Below are 16,880 nucleotides of genomic sequence, written 5' to 3' on the forward strand. Positions count from 1 at the left end.
CATCGGATCGAGAACGTATGGCTCAAATCAAATGTGTGAGCCTAACCAGCCACTTAAACACACTTTTGCATAGCTTGGCAAAAGTGTGTTTAAGTGGTTGGTTAGATTCCCACATTTGATCTGAACCTTGGGTTTTCGATCCAATGGTCTAGTGACCATAGTTTGCAAGTTTGTAGACTTTTTCACTGAAAAATTATATTGAGTAGACTTTTAGCATGTTTTAAGTGTTTTTGTTGTTGATGATGCAATATGTCCTAGCAATGAGAAATTCTGCTAATTAATTACATGCATTGATATGGACATGCTAACCATGGATACGACCTTTGGTATCCTCAATTTTATAATATTTGACAACATTTATAATCAGGTGAATTTAAGTAGTAATTGTTTTCATTGTCATATTTATGAAAAGGCGGAGCTAGTACTATCTTGTCTCGTTTTATTACGTAGACATCTTGTTGAGCTTTTTAAGTCTAAGGTCAAGATGAGATACGATGGAGGCCAGCGGAAGGTCAAGCAAAAATCAAGCATCCATACAGCTGAGGGAAGGATTTTGAAGTGTACTTTCCAACAAATTAAACGGCACATGATTCGGAACTTGTTAGAGAAAAATATCATGGATTAAAATTAAAAACAATTACTACTTGAATTCACCTGATCCTGATGTCGTATCCATGGTTAGCATGTCCATATCATGCATGGAGATGGATGCCTGCATATATGACGAAGATCCTGATCTGATAATTGCGCACACTGAGCAAATGAAAGTTGAACGGGGTGGTGATCAGGGCCGGTGTGGGACACGGAACATGATTGTCAACGCCACGGCAATAAAGAACTTTCTCTGCAGGTCTCTTTTCCCTTCTTGCTCATCTTTCTCAAACTATGTGCTAGCTGGCCGGGATTCTAGGGATTGCACATAGTATATACGTATCGCCATCCATGCCATGCATGCATGGTCCCAGCTGAGACCAAGCTCGGACTCCCACGTATGCATGACACGAACTCATCATTTCCATCCATCCATGCATGCATCTAGCAAATCCGTGCATGCAAATGCTTAAAATTAAGGATTAATTTGTTATTTCTAGGCTCATTGAGAAGTTGGTATTTCTAAGTTGACTAAGTTGCACATGATGAGGCAGAGTTGTAAGCAAATAATGTGCGACTCTGTTTGATTGATTGCACATTTCAAAAATTAAATTACTCCTAAAGAAAGAGTGTAACTGATTTTTTGTTGAATAAAAGGATAAACGGTCCTGAAATTGACATTCCTTTAGATTATTTCCTAGATTATTCGACTCCCTCCGATCCACAATAAGTGTCAACTTTGCACTAAATACTTGATACTTATTATGGATGGGATGGGAGGCAGTACCAACCAGCAAAACTCAAATATATCCACGCAACCTGTTGCATCCGTGAAAAAGGGGTGCAAATGTACACACACAACACATGTACAATGTTGATCTTTGTGCATTTTTGAAGATTGTTGCGATATTCAAATATACAGATGTGCATCATGTTAGAACATTTGGGCCTGCAGAAAATATGGTCAGCATGTGTTCCATGCAAAAAAAAAAACTCAAAAGCTAAGATATGTTACTCCCTCCGGCCGGAATTACTTGTCGAAATATTATATCTAAACCCTTTTTGCACATAGATATATCCATATTTGAGCAAATTTGAGACAAATAATACCGGTCGGAGGGAGTACTAGAGCATTTACCTAGCTCTAGCCTCTAGGACGACTATCCATGCATGAGACACAATATATGTGTTGATCGATTGATTCCTCTAGTTTATACGACAGGACATGAAATAAAATTTCGTGAGTTTGCTAGCTGGTGCATTCTTATCAGTTATCACAACGTACGGATCCCACATGAATCTCAGAATGTGTACTTCATGGACATCTCAGTGAGGAGTCAGTGAGGTGAGGGCCCACCTCTCAGGGAAAGAACACACATGCAAAAATAACATACTCGTCGAGTTCAAATTCAGCATACCCTAACCAGGTGAAACTGAAATTAAGATTTAGGAACTAACATGCATGCATGCATGGTTCGGCTGGCTACGTTTGAGTTACGGTCGGTGATCGTCGATGGAGTGTACTCCCTTAGAAGTGGTGGCTCCAAGTCTCGCTCACCGGCGGCAGCCGGCCGAGGTACTGCCTGGTCAGGTCGGTGGTGGCGCAGCACACGGCGGTGGCCACAGGACGTCCTTGGTATGCGGCGGCGCTGCATAGCGGCATCTGAAGCTGATCCTCCACGACCTCCCCTGCGCCGAGGAAGTCCCTGGTCAGGCCACGGCGACCTCCGGCGTGCATGGTCACGGAACCTTCCGGAGTGAGCCCGAAGCTGAGCGTGTCACGGTCGGTGTCGAAAGCCGATACGCCGCTGGTGATGGCGGAGGATATAGGGAGGTCGACATGACTGAGGTATGAGTACTGGGGTTGGAATGGAGGAAGCAGCTGCTCCTGCTGGTGGTGGTGGTGGTAATGTGTTTCTTCGGAAAGAAACATGAGGGGGTTAGGGTTTTGAGCATGGCTGGAGAAAGTGGGGAACAGTGCTGGTGGTGGACTGAGAAGATTGTTGCTGCTGCTGCCAACGCTGTTGTTGTTGTTATTGATGATGTTGCTGTTGTTGCTGGTGCTGCTGTTGTTTGCGGCTGCGAGAATCCTGGCACTCTCTTCGGCAAGGGCGTCACAGAAGGCCCTGTGGGTCAGCAAGCTGTCCTTCCTGCATGCATGCATTGAGGTGTTAATTATGATCAGAGATGGAGTGGATTAATGAATGCAGTACTAAATCGATATGTACTCCATATCAAGGGAATGTAATGCATGCATGTAAAGTTACATTAACGAAAGAATTAGAGTTCTTACTATATATGATGTTGGTTTATTTGATTAAGACGTACGTCTCTCATGGGCCATGCATTCAAAATGGAGGAGAGAGAGGGATAGAGTCAGAGAGAGAGTTATCATTGGAGTCAAGGATTCGCACATGATAGCTGGAGATTTAAATTCCATGATGTACTCTCACTGTATTTCAGGTGTGTATTCATACGCAAACTACCGTGTGCTGTGTGCATCTTCAAGAGTTTCGGGGTCCACAACTCCACAGTTTTTCTAGTCTGGGTACGGTCCATTTATACATACTGCTTGAAACGGCACCCTTTAATTTCACTTGCTAATGCAGGGAGCGTGTGCCAAGAAACGGAAGTATGAAAACGACACCACTGCATAGACGTTTTATCTACAAATATCAACTGTGAATTTCATCAATTAATGCAGAGCTCTTGGTAACTTGCAAATAGTGGTATGAGATAAGCTTGGACATCTTAAAGCAAATCTCGTAGCCACATGCATGCACAGCCTATAAGTGCTCCCTGTAGGCTGTAGGTTTCCAAATCTTTTTCTGGTATTTGACCATGACCGCTTTTCGATCGTATGTGTGCCCGACCCGAATAGAGATTAATTCGTGGCATTAATTCAAGCAAAAAGAGAAATTAACTCCAAAATCATGTTGTGCAAGGTACTACTGTATATGAACATAATGGATGGGAAATCTCAACAGCAGCAGCAGATCGATCGAGATGCTCCAAATGAATGAAGAATGGGTCAGCAAATTAAGCGAGAGAATGGATGAATTGATACTCCAGTACTAACCTGGAGAAGAGGATGCCGCAGTCGCATCGGTACTCCCGTGTGCCGCAGTTCTTGACGTGTGCCTTCCAGTCCGAGTGCACGGCATAGCGCTTCCCGCAGCGCTCGCACTTCCACCGCTTCTCGCCGTGCTTGCGGGAGAAGTGCTTCTTGATGCCCGTCAGGTCCCCGAGCGCCCGGGCCGGGTCGTGGTGCACGCAGCTGGGCTCCGGGCACACGTACACGCGCTTCCGCGGCCCGTCGCCGCCGCCGCCCAGGCCCAGGCCCAGCTGCTTGCTGTGCGGCGCCTGGAGGCTGCTGCTGCGCTGCCTGAGCTTCCATGGCAGGTTGTGGCCCCGGCGGTGCAGCTGCAGGTTCTGGTCCCGCTGGAACCCCTTGTTGCAGATCTCGCACACGAACCGGTTCGTCGCCACCAGCGCACGCGGCGACAGCGCGATCACCTCCGCCCCAGGGTCTAATTACTCAATTAATTAATCAGTTTGATTGATGGAAGATGCAGTTGATTGATGAGCTTTAGGTTTAATTACCTGGGTTGCCGGGCTGGCTTCTCTTCCTCTTGCCGCCGGCCATGGGCTGCTGCTCAAGCTGGGGAGCCGGACGCAGGAGCAGGGCCTGCTGATGCTGAGCCGGCGCGAAGAGAGGGTTCAGCAGGACATGCTGGTTGCTGAGGACGACGTCGCCTCCTCCGCCATGGGAGTTGGATCCGGTGGCTTCTTGGTCAGACGAGAGATCAGAGAGCATCATGCTAGCTGGTCACTCTCTCAAGCTAGCTAGCTAGCTAGCTGGTGGATGCGTGTGTGGGTCTCACTCTCAACGCAACGCAAACAGTTTCTTCTTCTGTGCAAGCTTAAGTGAGTGCGTGATGGCAGGCAGGCAGTGTGGGAGTGTGGGGTGAATACGACGACGAGGAGCTACAGGTGATGCGATCGGATTGCAGGGGAAAAGGCGTCAGAGAGGACGATTTGAGGAGTACACTGTACGTCGTGTGTGGCCTTGCCTTCTGCAGGCTGCAGTTGCCGCAGCCCTCAGCCGGTCAGAATAAGAAGGGGGTGCCGCAGGATCCCCACCTCCTCCTCCCCAGTCCCCCTCCCCCTCTCTCCTTTGCTTTTTTCCTTAGTGGCATCCGCATGCATTCACGCATCAAGCCATCGACAAGTGGATATTTTTTCGGGGGAATTATTTGAATTACTGTAAGAAGAAATTTACACTTCGAATCAAAGCTTAGTTAGCGCAAGGTTTAACATTAATTTAATCAAATTTGAAAAGATTTTACTTGAGACAAATCTAGTACTTCTTATATTTAGGAACGGAAAGAGTACCTCACGTGGCACTCACATACATTTGTCAAATGAACGTCAACTCACAAACACATCAGCCTGGTACGCAGAGCCAACCAGTCCGGATGGGGGACGGAATGCTAAATCTTGTTATAGTTGGTCGTGCTTAAATCTAGTTCAATATGTAGCTAAAATATAAATCTAGTCCGAATCTGTCACATGCGAAATATCTAGTTCAAACTAGAATCTACACTAAAAATAAAGATACCTGATTCGTTTCTGAGTTCTTACTTTGGTACTATAGCTGTTACTTTGATAAAAGTGGTTAAATCACCCTCCCTCATCTTGTACTTCTTATGTGTGTTCCGTTAATTCTAGAGATACAACACCAACTTTAGTTTCATACATGTCGCAAAAAAAACTTTAGTTTCATATGCTAATTAAATGATGGCTCAGCTGTTAATTACAATGCCATCTCAAGAATCATACACCTACCATCTTACCTACAATACTCAATTGTTGTATGATGATACTTGTGCATCATTAATCTATGTTATAATTAGCCAGCTATGGCATGCCTAGTTTTCTTCTAAATCCTTTGGAACCTTGGAGTTTTTACTATAAACTTGAACTGAACTGATATGTCCATGGCATTATTCTTTCTTCTTTTCTCCCTCCTCTCAAAATAAGATGAGGATTTAATGTGGTGTTACCTATTTCTATAGAAGGGCAATCAGTAAAAGCTGCAAGATGTGTATATAAGTGCTCCATTTTCCAAATTTCCCTTTGTGGAGTAAACTGGTTGTTACAAAATTCAAGTCATCAGCATAAGTAGTTCAGCCATACATTGAATCAGCGCTAGAATGATTTTCTTACAGTCTGCTCCTTTTGCTATTCCCAGCAAGAGCATTGGTTGCACCTGCACTGTAGGCAGAGAAGACCAAGGGAATTATAGCAAGGACTAGAAAGAGAAGAGGGAAAATAAAAGGTGCAGAGAGCATGCACACCTCACCCTACAAAGAAAGCAAAAGAAGCACCAGCGCATCCACTCATTGATCCTCTCCTTTTAATTTTTATCTTTTCCTCCTAATATTTTTTCACTTTTTTTGGTTGTCCTTGAGTTTACATGCATGCATACACCTTGTGATTGATGTTTAAAGACTACTTTCTGTTTACTTGCAGGTAGTATATTTTGTGTAGGTGTTAGAGAGTTAGAAAGCCTGCGTAGGGCTTAAAAGTCAGATCAGGCATCCAGTCTTGTCTCTACTCCTGCTGGCCTTTCTTTTCTCTGCAGGCTTGATCAGACCTAATTAAGCTTTTTTTCCTTCCATCTTTCCCAATCTTTTTTACTGTACTATTGTTTATTGTGCATGTATAATTTTCTATATAGTTTGGGAGATGGGGCTGGTCTTACTCAATTCCTTGCTTGCCGCTTTGGTCTTTTCCTTACCTTTTGTGTCTGTGCTTTTCTTATTCCATCCGTGCTTTTCTGGCCATATGGCTGGCTTGATTCTGGACCCCTTTTCCTAATTCTCTTTGGCTCTGTGGGCTCTGCTTGTGTTGGTTGGTTGGATCTAATGCAGCTATACAGAACTCCCCGGCTATTCCTGTTCGACTTTTCTTCTTTCGCGTGTGCGCGCGCAGACAATTCTTTTTAAACATCTTACTCCCATTTGCACTTCTGTTCAAGCTAGACTAGTGATTGAAATAGTGCTGAGCAACTTGCGTTCATTTCATTCCATCTGTTAACTTTCTTCAAACATTGCACTTGCATCTCTGTTACATACAGCAGTAGATGGCAACTTAATTGTGTTTTCGATCTTAAGCATACAATGCAAGATTAGTGCGTATATTCTTTCCTCCCTTTCATGCTTTAATCAGGTGGATTCATGGAGTCCCGGAACCCGATTGGAGTTGATCCTGTGACAGCACAGTGACTTTAAGTCACTGGCATGTAGCTAGGAGGACCACATGCCAATGACCAAAGTCATCTTGCAGTAAGTTTGAGGATCTGCGTCGGAACAGCATCCGCTAGCCTGAGAGATTCAAACTCCAGAAAACAACTTGCGACCACTATAGAAAACCACAAAAGCACAACGCCACAAAGGTACCAAGCCGAATTCTTGAATTGTTTCCCTTCAAAATTTAACATTAGGCAGAAAGTTCCTCAAATTAACATCTACAGCAAAATGCAATTTATATTATTATTCTAAACAGTTGATAAGTTTCTGAAAACATCACATGGAGACTTGGATGTGATAGGGGCCATACCAAGATACTTGACACAAACTAAGGACTCGCATACTTTCACAACATAACTTGACCACAAATCCCCAATACAGCAAAACACTACCAAAACTCTACTGAAATCTTAGCTGATGACAACTGTCCCCATCAACGCTGTTCTTCAGAGTTACGATAACAGCTAGGCTACACATCATGGATCTCCATCAGGCAAACAACCTGCGGAAGAAATCAAGCACTGTTATATAATGCAACAATTTCTGAATGTCATGGCCTGAGTAAGGGAAGGAGGCAAGGTAAGTACTTACAACATTTAGTCTTCAGCATCTGCCCTCTACCCAGTGGTGTCACTCTGGTCCGGACAGCCAGTCATGTCGCAACCAATCAACTAAATCTGGTCAAGGTAAAAACAAAAATACTTCAGAAATCAACAACAGAGGAAAATCATGAACCAGTTCGATCTAGAAAGAAAATAGGCATCACTGTTGTCAACCATGTTTATAAAGACTCAATTAATCTATTCCTCACTCCTGCAGATTTAAGCAAGATGTATACACGATGTCATTGCATTAATTAGCAATGTTGCCATATTTGGCTCCATACTAATTAACAATGTTGCGATATGTGTCATTGAATATGAAATGTACCAGATTGTTCAAGGTGATCTGCAATAGTAGTGAAGAAGCAATGTTTGTTCGTTGAACTGAACCATTATGAACACAACTCTACCGCGGGCTAGTAGAACTCAGATACCCCAACTGTTGAGCCAGTTCATCAATATCTTCAGGTCTCCTCCCCTCCAACTCTGACTGCCCAGACCCATCTCTGTAATCATCGTCAAACAGCTCTGCCCAGAATTCATTGTTCAGCTCCCCCAGCCCACTAGCTTGATCCCTGTTCTCTTCATCCGCCGTACTTTTCCCAAGCTCCTGAATGTTGTGTGCTAAATTCTCCAGCCCTGGCATTCCAGGTTCACTGAGCTCACCAAGGACACCAGAATCAAACAAGAACTGTGAATCAAGTTGCTCGTTCTGACTTGCTATCCCAGGACCATAAAATGGAACATGGTCTACAGGCCGCCTTCTTTTCTTCGAGATGGCATCCTCGAGTTCCTTCCTCTTATCTTGCTGCTGAACCAACTGTTGGAAGAACCGTGGGTTACGCATTGCTCTTGCCAAGAACCCCATCATCTGGGCCTGTTTTTGTTCAGCAGTTCGTAGCCTCTCTTCCATGGCTTGGACGTGACCCTTAGTAGTTTGCTGCTCCTGTCTTAGCTTCACTACCTCTGTGATCAAGATGTTCTTGTCACGCTTCAACCTGTCAATCTCTTCTTCATGCCCAAACTCACCAACCTCCAGGCAAGATGCAAGGGCCTGCTGCTGTGATGGAGGCAAATTGGATGGCGGCTTCCTTCTCTTGATCATCTTCAGGAGATGCCTTTGACCCCTAAGGAAACCTTCATTTGCAAACTCCCACCTGTCAGGATCAACCTTTCTGAAACCCTGCAGACAAGGCAACATGATAGCTCAGCAATAGTTATGATGTAACTTCTAGTCTATAGCTTGATCATCAGTACACTATATCATTTGAAGGTGCAGTAGAGTCTTCTAGAACAAAACAATCTGGTTCTTGTACTTCATCCAGTATCTTGTTCCATATAGCTACAATAAGAAGTTCAAGGAATAATGTCAGGACGATACAATTGTTCTGGAGAATTCATCTCCTTGCCTCACCATGAGATGAAGCTAAACGGAGGACACACAGCTTCAAGAATAAGAACGTTTGAAAGGTTTTCAACTTACATGCATCAGAATATGATGTCAAGAGTTTCAGAACCAGGATCATGGAGTGAACTCTATACTTCTATTGAAGACCCACTTACACTACAATAAGCTCATTTTAAACGATGAGTTAAACAGTCTCAACTAGTATATAGTAATAGTATAGTACAACCTATAGAAAGGCTGAATATGATCAAAATCCTAGCTCCCCAGGGAAGAATTATCAATTATGACTAGTGCGTCCAAGTTCTTCTAAAAACACGTGTGGAATTGGTACAAAGGCACTGGAAAGACGGTTCATCCAACTAAAGGTACAGGGTTTTGGTTCTCCCATATTCCGCTGTGAAACCTTAACCCCATACCTAAATCAGGCCAGATTCAGTAAATCTGGTATGAGAATACCAGGGTCTATGGAGAATCAGATAACCATGAATGAAGGTATCCGCAAATGCAGCCTTAGAATTGCTTTATAAGTTGTGCCTCAACAATCCTAGTAAACAGATAATGAAACATTTGCAGCTACCTAGCCGAGTACACCTATTGTCCTAGAAGAATGTGAAATTGCAAGCACACCAAACCTGAAACTATATTACCAGACATTATTATGGACAGCCAGAGATGTGGTCCTCAATTTCCCAATCTAAGATAATCTAGAGCATAATGCTTCTCTGAAATGTTTCTCATGTTACTAAGAATATAAAAATGAGTTCCTGCGTAAGAGTCTGGTGTCGTCTTGACACAAACACGCGTAAGAGAAATTTAGCAAGATAAACCCACCAACCAAACACACCCTAAATAACACATGGCTACTCTTGTACTTCATCATCGAGAAGAAATGCTTTCGATGGCCTAGTTGCACATGACAGATGACACAACCCTGAATGCCAGTCACAGATTACCAAACTATTCACCAGACCAAGTACCAAATTGCATCAAAATGTACGAAGAAGGATTGATTGCAGGAAGAATTAGGAGAGGGTGCTCACATAGGTGTTAAGCTGCCTGACGAAGCTGGAGAAGTTGCTGTGCTTGAAGAGGCGCGGCAGCAGGACATCGGCGAAGACGTGCGGATCCCACACGACGAAGCTGTTGCCGGCGGGGCTCCATGACACGACCTGGTCCGTCGACGGGTCACCCACCAGGTCGTACGTCTTGGTCAGGAACGGCGGAGGCCCCGCCTCGTGCAGCCCCTCCATCGGCCGCGGCAGCCCCGCCGCCCCCACTCCGCCGTCCTGCTCCAGGAGCTCCTCCTTCACAATGCCCCCCGCCACCGGGTCCATGACCCCCAACAATTCCACCAAAGATCCCCTACCTATCGAACCAACAAGACGAATTAGACCAAGAACTCCACCCTGGTGATCAAGAAACTCGAATCAGAGCATGGACTGGAACAAACTCCTACCAACTCTACAAGCGCAGACTTGCTTCCACAGAAGGTCGGATGGAGTCTCGGGATATTTCGGATACCAGCAGCAACAAACAAGGGCGAGATCTTTTATGCGGTAAAAAAAAAAAGAGGAAACGGTGGGTAAATTCGTTGGGCGCTCGCGGAAACGGGGCGGCGGGAGTGCTAAATACCCATCCGTACTGTGCGCACCCAGACACGTCGGGAACACTGTGGAAGGTTCTAGATCGCGCGTCGGTCGCGTGGCCTCGGAATGTTCTGGAAACGATGAGGGTTGGATATTTGGATGGCGCAAGTGGACGGGCTCAGCTTCGGCCAAGAGGCCCAATCAGCACACGACAACGCATCGGAACATGGCCCAATTGGTGCTTTTCTTCGTGGGATTTTTCGTTGGGAATCAGATTCCTCGAAGAGCGGGTACTTTTTTTTATCGCACGCTTGCGCAGTCATGCTCGTATCACGAGGCCACCATTTCATGTCTTGTACCCCCTTCATCCAACGAGAAAGGGACGTATTAGGATTCGGTTGATCAAGTCTTCGACCACAAATTATTTCATCAACATGTGATCAAAGTCATAACCATAAGAAAATATCCTTAGGTGGTAATATAATCGATATGTCCAACAATAAGGTGTATATTAGGATTCGGTTGACCAAGTCTTTGACCACAAATTACTTCATCAATATGTGACTAATGTGATCAAAGTCGTAAACATAAGCAAATATCCTTGGTTAGGAATATAATTGATATGTATGTCATATAATTATATATTAATAGAGTAATTTGTGGTCAAAGCATCTGTCAAAGGAAAGCTAATATGTCCCCTATTGTTGGACGGAGGTAGTACAGTCTTATCCGGTTATCCCCGAGTACTAGGTAGTACTCCCTCCGTTCCAATATACTAGGCACGCACGCATTTCAAAATTACTAATTGGAAAATATAAATTATATTTCACAACAAATATATCATTAGATTCGTAAACAAATGAACTTTCTAATGATATTTTTTAGGTCATATAATTTATATTTTGGTAGTTAAATTGACGATTTTGGAACGCGCGTGTGCCTCATATATTGGGACGGAGGGAATAGTGCTTTTCCGAAGACCCCCCCTTTTGGGGGAAAATAAAATCAAGATCATATTTTAAGTTTTACAATGTTCACACACAAATGTGTATCCGTTAAATTTCCTCACGTGTTGCTAACCATAAACTGCTGAAAAGGCTGTGTGCATAGATCGATGCATCGACCGGGGAACTCCCTCGTTTCGAAAAAAATAATCTTGGTATGCAAATTTATCATTTTTGCATGGACTATAAATTAAACTATTTCTTAAACTATCTATATGTTTTTCTTAAATAACGGCTCGGAACCAAGCATCTGCACTCCCGTATTCTGTACAGTACTAATAAGACCGAGATGAATCATACTGTATAACATGATCTAAAACTTTAAACTTGCCTAATTTTTTTCTTCTCAGGTTCATGGTTACTTAATTTTCAATTCAAAATAAATTAACACTTGCTATAAACTGCAATCAACAGCTTATGAGGAAAGAAATAGAAAAAGTACCGTGAAGTATTTCTTCCTTTTCAGTTTATTATGCGCATCATAAAAATCCAAATTTCCACTTTGTAACTTCATTTGTTTTGAAAATAGACAAACATTATCATATTTATATCTATTAATTTGTTTCGTTGTTATTTTGGTTCCAGTATGAAACCAATCAATCCATGAAGAAGATGGATGGTAATGCACAATGCATTAATGCTTGGTCTGGCCCTTAACCAGACGATTCTGTTATTGTGATTTTGAAACAAACTGAAAGGAGGAAGTTCATCTCTTTTGAAAATAGAAGATTGTGTAGTAAGATTTATCTCTGAGCCGAGCCTTAAATCCTATGTGAGACCACCAAGTCAACGAAAATCAACCTCAATCAACGTGCCAAGCATGGTCAAGCCAACAAGGAATGGTCAAATGAATCAAATATCAAGTTGGAGTCAAATGGTGAAATAAAAAAAATAGAAAAAAAGAGGACTAGGAGCCTGGAAGCAAGAGCGACAAGGGATGAATGGATAAGGCAAATGGTTCACCATGGACCATCCCCGGCCTAATCCACTTCAACTTTGGGCATACAACCATTCACTCTCACTTCGAATGAAAAACAAGGGGGAAGAGGAGCTATAGGTCCATGGGAACTATAGTCCCAGAGTTGTTCCAGGAAGCCTCATTCAGCTCAGACTAAATGTTAAGGAAAGATTTAAAATCCGAATGGTATGCTTACTTGTTTATCCGATTAATGCAACAAAGATTCAACAATGCAGATACTAATGTGAAAATTGCAAGGCTCAGATTGGTTTTAGGACAAAGGTAACTGATCTATTTTTTTTGGATTTTTCTGGACGGTAGATAAAACTGATCTAGACTACGGATAAACAGGAAAATCTCACCGAGCAACCTTAAGCTCTGATACCACGTGATATGGCTGGGGAGTGGCCCGATCTTTCGATGAGATTGATAACTCTCAAACCAGCAACTCGACACAATTAATGCAGCAAAGATTCAACAATGCAGATACTAATGTGAAAATTGTAAGGCTCAGATTGATTTTAGGACAAAGGTAACTAATCTATTTTTTTTTGCTTTTTCTGGACGGTAGATAAAACTGATCTAGACTACGAATAAACAGGAAAATCTCACCGAGCAACCTTAAGCTCTGATACCACGTGATATGGCTGGGGAGTGGCCCGATCTTTCGATGAGATTGATAACTCTCGAACCAGCCACTCGACACGATTAATGCAGCAAAGATTCAACAATGCAGATACTAATGTGAAAATTGCAAGGCTCGGATTGGTTTTAGGACAAAGGTAACTAATCTATTTTTTTTGGCTTTTTCTGGACGATAGGTAAAACTGATCTAGACTACGGATAAACAGGAAAAATCTCACCGAGCAACCTTAAGCTCTGATACCACGTGATATGGCTGGGGAGTGGCCCGATCTTTCGATGAGATTGATATCTCTCGATTTGGGTAGGAGGTGACGTTGACGATCCGACTACGGACTAGGAGGCAGTGCCTTAGCAATCGATACACCAACTTCAGAGGGTTATTGATCACGCGGAAGCACGATCAACCTGACCACGAAGGTCTTTGTTCCTACAAGCAATCGAAGAAGAAGCAAGAACAAGATAAATAGCAGATGCAATCTGAAATTGCGAGTATACTATATCAAACCAATGTCTCAACGAGACGGTAAGTTGGGGTTCCGAAAGCGGTAAAGCAGGTGGTCTAGCCGACACGCGATTACACGAAGTTGCAGAGATGGCTAACTTTTAACTAAACAAAACCCAAGTCTCCATAGGGGGGCTAGTGGGGTATATAAAGGAGGAGGGAGAGAGATTTTCATCCACCTTGAGTAAGGAGGCCGAAATCCAACTCTATCTCTAACTTTCCTAACAAACTACAACTCTTTAGGAAACAAAAAAAACAGATCCGTCAGCTTGTTTTCTCTGCCACGGCCATTACGCGTCGAATCTCCTTGTGGGGACAGATTTGTTGGAAAGTTTTTGTAATGACCTTTCCAACAAGTACTTGTTTGCTTGTTGACACCGGATGCTTCCTGGGTGATTAAAACAAATTCAGGTCTCCTGACAGCTCGGATCCGAATCGGATTCAACTTTAATTCGTGATATCTTTCTCTAGCAAGCTCCGAATCATGTGCGGTTCGATTTGTTGGAAAGTAGACTTGATAGGCTTCACCTTACATCTCCCGATGCATGCTATCGCACCTCATCTTCACTTTGGACTTGTAGAGTTCAAGAAGATGCCTGCATAACAGGATCATACAAGATAGCAGCTCTGCCACTTTGCAAATAATATATTGGACACAATTCATAATTGAATTCACCTGATTATAATTGTTATTAAGTACTCCGATAAATAGGGTTCTAATGGTCGTATCCATCGTCATCATGTTCATATCAAGCCTCGTTTGGTCCAAGCCCAAGAGGGTTTGGAAAGATTTCTTACCTCCTAGCATGGGAAGTCTTGTTCGGCCCTAGCTTGTGATGACCTTGTTTTTGACGTCTCTCCAAACACAGGACTAGCTTGTGCTTCCCTAGGCGACTGAAACTATTCAAATAACATTGTTGCGTCAAACTTGTCGAGCGTCAACCTTGACTCATAAGACCGTTCAATATGCCTCTCCAGGCTTTAATCCAATACACCAAGTGTTGTTCGAGAGCAACAACATGGAGATATAGATATAAGGAAGTACATGTTTTGTGAGTTATATGGTTCTGCAATATATAGAGCAGGCACTTGCTAATTCTTAAAGAAAAAAAACAACTCTCCAGCTTGTTTTATTTTGGAATAACAACTCTCGAGCTATGTCCTTAGTTTCAGAGGGCCCAAAGGCTAACCGAACGGATGGAAAGAGGAAGGCGAGGAGAAGGGTACGTGGGCTCGAGGTGGGCCTGATTGGGTGCCAAATATTTCACTTGATCTGTAGCCCACCAATACAAAGCTACAACCCCTTCAGAAAAAATACCTATGCCATTCTCCCCTAAGAAAAAACCTATCCCATTCTCATGATTATACCTGGCTATCGGGCTGGGCTTTTCTAAAAAGCCCGCTAGCCCGGCGGGCTTGGCCCGGCACCAAGTTAAATGGGCCGGGCCGAGCCGAAGCACGGCCTGTGCCGCACCGATGCTTCAGACCGAGGCCCGACAAGCCAGCCCGACACAGGATTACACATTTGGTCCAGTTACCTTCTCAATTCTGACCCAGCCCACCATGTTTTCCTATTCTATCCCACCATTTCTTCTTGTTTTGGCCTAGCCCACCTTATTTTCCATTTTCCTTTAATTTGGCCCAGCCCAACATGTTCTTTTTCTTTTTCAGTGATTTGGCCCATGTGCCGAGGTAGGCTCGTCGGGCCTTAACGGCCTGAGCTGGCCCGGCCGGGCTTGGTGCCGCACCTGGGCTTCACCGTGCCACGCCCGGGCCTCGCCCGTTTAACCGGAGCCGGACCGATAGCCACCTATTCTCATGATTTAAAAAAAAGAAAACTATGCCATTCTCTTGATTCTCAAAAAAAAAAAACCTATGCCATTGTCAAAATCATAGCCCACTCGCGCCGCCACATTCCCGTCGGCGCCGGCCCGGCACCCCTAAACCCTAGGTATCTCTCTTCGGCCAAATCCCCATTGTTGTACCTGCTTGGCCAGCTGAACACACAATCAATCAACATTGACCTGAGTTCGACTATGGTGCTGGTGTCGGTCGACATGGAGGGGAAGGCATGGAATTGGATTAATGTGCCAGAGGGGTGCTTCCACTATGTTGGTACAATTGGATTGTCACAGGGGTGCTTGCACTATGCTACTACAATAACTCCTGTTAGTAATAATGATAATGAGAATACAATCCTACCTTTGGAGGAGGAGATAGCACTCTGGGCCTTGAGAATCACGACAGTAAAGAATGGGTCCTGAAGGATAGTCTCAGCATACATAAGCTGTTCATTGATAACCCGTTGAGCATAGACCACCCGGAGTCAGATTATCATACAGTTGGGATTCATCCAGATTGTGATACCCTTTTCTTGGTTCCAAAGAGAGGTGCTTCATTGGCGTCTTACGATATGCGACATCAGATTTTTTGTAATATCCTTGATCTTGAGAAAGGCTGTCTGTCGAGACATCTACCTTATGTTCCTCTGTTCTCAGAGTCATTAGCAGATGCAGATGGCCAGTAGTGTTGTCTTCAAACTACCCTTGTGGTTACTCAAGATTGGGCTCTTTTGTAGACTAAATGAATTTCTGTGCACTTAGTAATCTATTTGAATAATGTCTTTCAATTTGCTGGTGCTCAAAACCTCCTAGCTTGATTTTCAGTTTGGAGTAATTTCTGGTAATCCTTCAGATTTAGCTTATTGGTTTGGACACAAATTTGTTCAGTGGGAACCTTCTTGCCTATTAATGATTATGATTGCCCCAAATTATAATATTAGTGAGTGCCACTTGCGAACTTGTTTGTGTACGTAATAGATTCAGCTGATTTTTGAGTGGTGTGATATCTACTTGATCTTGTTCCTAGCATACTTTGGTGAAATACTGCTCTGTGAGCAAATTCTTTTAATTTATGTTTGCTTTAGTTTATGTATTTTTTTTCTGTAGTTGATGATTTCAGTAGATCCTCAGATCTCTTAATCCCTGACCATAGAGAAGTTTTTAGTCTTGTGTAATTTGATTTCAGTAGATCCTCGGCTTCAAAATGAGAAATGAAAGCTTCACCGAGGAGTACTGCTGCTTGGTGTATATGCACCTTTTGTTATTGTTATGACTGTATTTCCTTGTAGACGTATCACATCTTCAATCTTGGAAGTCACTGCAATAGCTCTTTACCAGGGTGTCATCTCAGTTTCGACCATACCAGCTAGTCATTGCTAACGTAATGCGCAACTTGGTCAACAACTCGTCGAAGTTTATGCCTGTCCAA

General features: G+C 43.5%; 2 protein-coding genes across 3 annotated transcripts; both read right to left on the reverse strand.

Moving 5' to 3' along the window:
- Positions 1-1,684: 1,684 nt before the first annotated feature.
- LOC100828004 (protein indeterminate-domain 12) lies at positions 1,685-4,708 on the reverse strand. Of its 2 annotated transcripts, XM_024462469.1 has the most exons (4): positions 4,195-4,707; positions 3,947-4,121; positions 3,671-3,871; positions 1,685-2,741 (listed from the first exon to the last, which is right to left on the reverse strand). In XM_024462469.1, the coding sequence occupies exons 1-4, from the start codon at positions 4,409-4,411 to the stop codon at positions 2,120-2,122; spliced, it is 1,215 nt and encodes a 404-aa protein (XP_024318237.1). In that variant the 5' UTR covers positions 4,412-4,707; the 3' UTR covers positions 1,685-2,119. The 2 variants fall into 2 exon arrangements, with proteins under 2 accessions (XP_024318237.1, XP_010234737.1); XM_010236435.3 differs by having other exon boundaries at positions 3,671-4,121; positions 4,195-4,708.
- Positions 4,709-7,056: 2,348 nt separating this feature from the next.
- Positions 7,057-10,627, reverse strand: LOC100828307 (heat stress transcription factor A-2c). Its single transcript, XM_010236438.3, has 5 exons — positions 10,372-10,627; positions 9,956-10,281; positions 7,836-8,690; positions 7,497-7,582; positions 7,057-7,407 (listed from the first exon to the last, which is right to left on the reverse strand). The coding sequence occupies exons 2-3, from the start codon at positions 10,247-10,249 to the stop codon at positions 7,914-7,916; spliced, it is 1,071 nt and encodes a 356-aa protein (XP_010234740.1). The 5' UTR covers positions 10,250-10,281; positions 10,372-10,627; the 3' UTR covers positions 7,057-7,407; positions 7,497-7,582; positions 7,836-7,913.
- Positions 10,628-16,880: the final 6,253 nt, after the last annotated feature.

Source organism: Brachypodium distachyon, chromosome 3 (assembly GCF_000005505.3).
Source record: "Brachypodium distachyon strain Bd21 chromosome 3, Brachypodium_distachyon_v3.0, whole genome shotgun sequence".
NCBI classification, from domain to species: Eukaryota; Viridiplantae; Streptophyta; class Magnoliopsida; order Poales; family Poaceae; genus Brachypodium; species Brachypodium distachyon.

What these genes read in the sequence shown, in the direction of transcription:
- LOC100828307 (XM_010236438.3), bottom strand. Translation starts at nt 10,249, where the DNA reads ATGGACCCGGTGGCGGGGGGCATTGTGAAGGAGGAGCTCCTGGAGCAG. An exon ending in TCAGGCAGCTTAACACCTAT is followed by an intron (nt 8,691 to 9,955) that starts GTGAGCACCCTC and finishes CCTTGTCTGCAG; the next exon opens with GGTTTCAGAAAGGTTGATCC.
- LOC100828004 (XM_010236435.3), bottom strand. Translation starts at nt 4,411, where the DNA reads ATGATGCTCTCTGATCTCTCGTCTGACCAAGAAGCCACCGGATCCAAC. An exon ending in AAGCCAGCCCGGCAACCCAG is followed by an intron (nt 4,122 to 4,194) that starts GTAATTAAACCT and finishes TTGAGTAATTAG; the next exon opens with ACCCTGGGGCGGAGGTGATC. An exon ending in TGCGGCATCCTCTTCTCCAG is followed by an intron (nt 2,742 to 3,670) that starts GTTAGTACTGGA and finishes GCATGCATGCAG; the next exon opens with GAAGGACAGCTTGCTGACCC.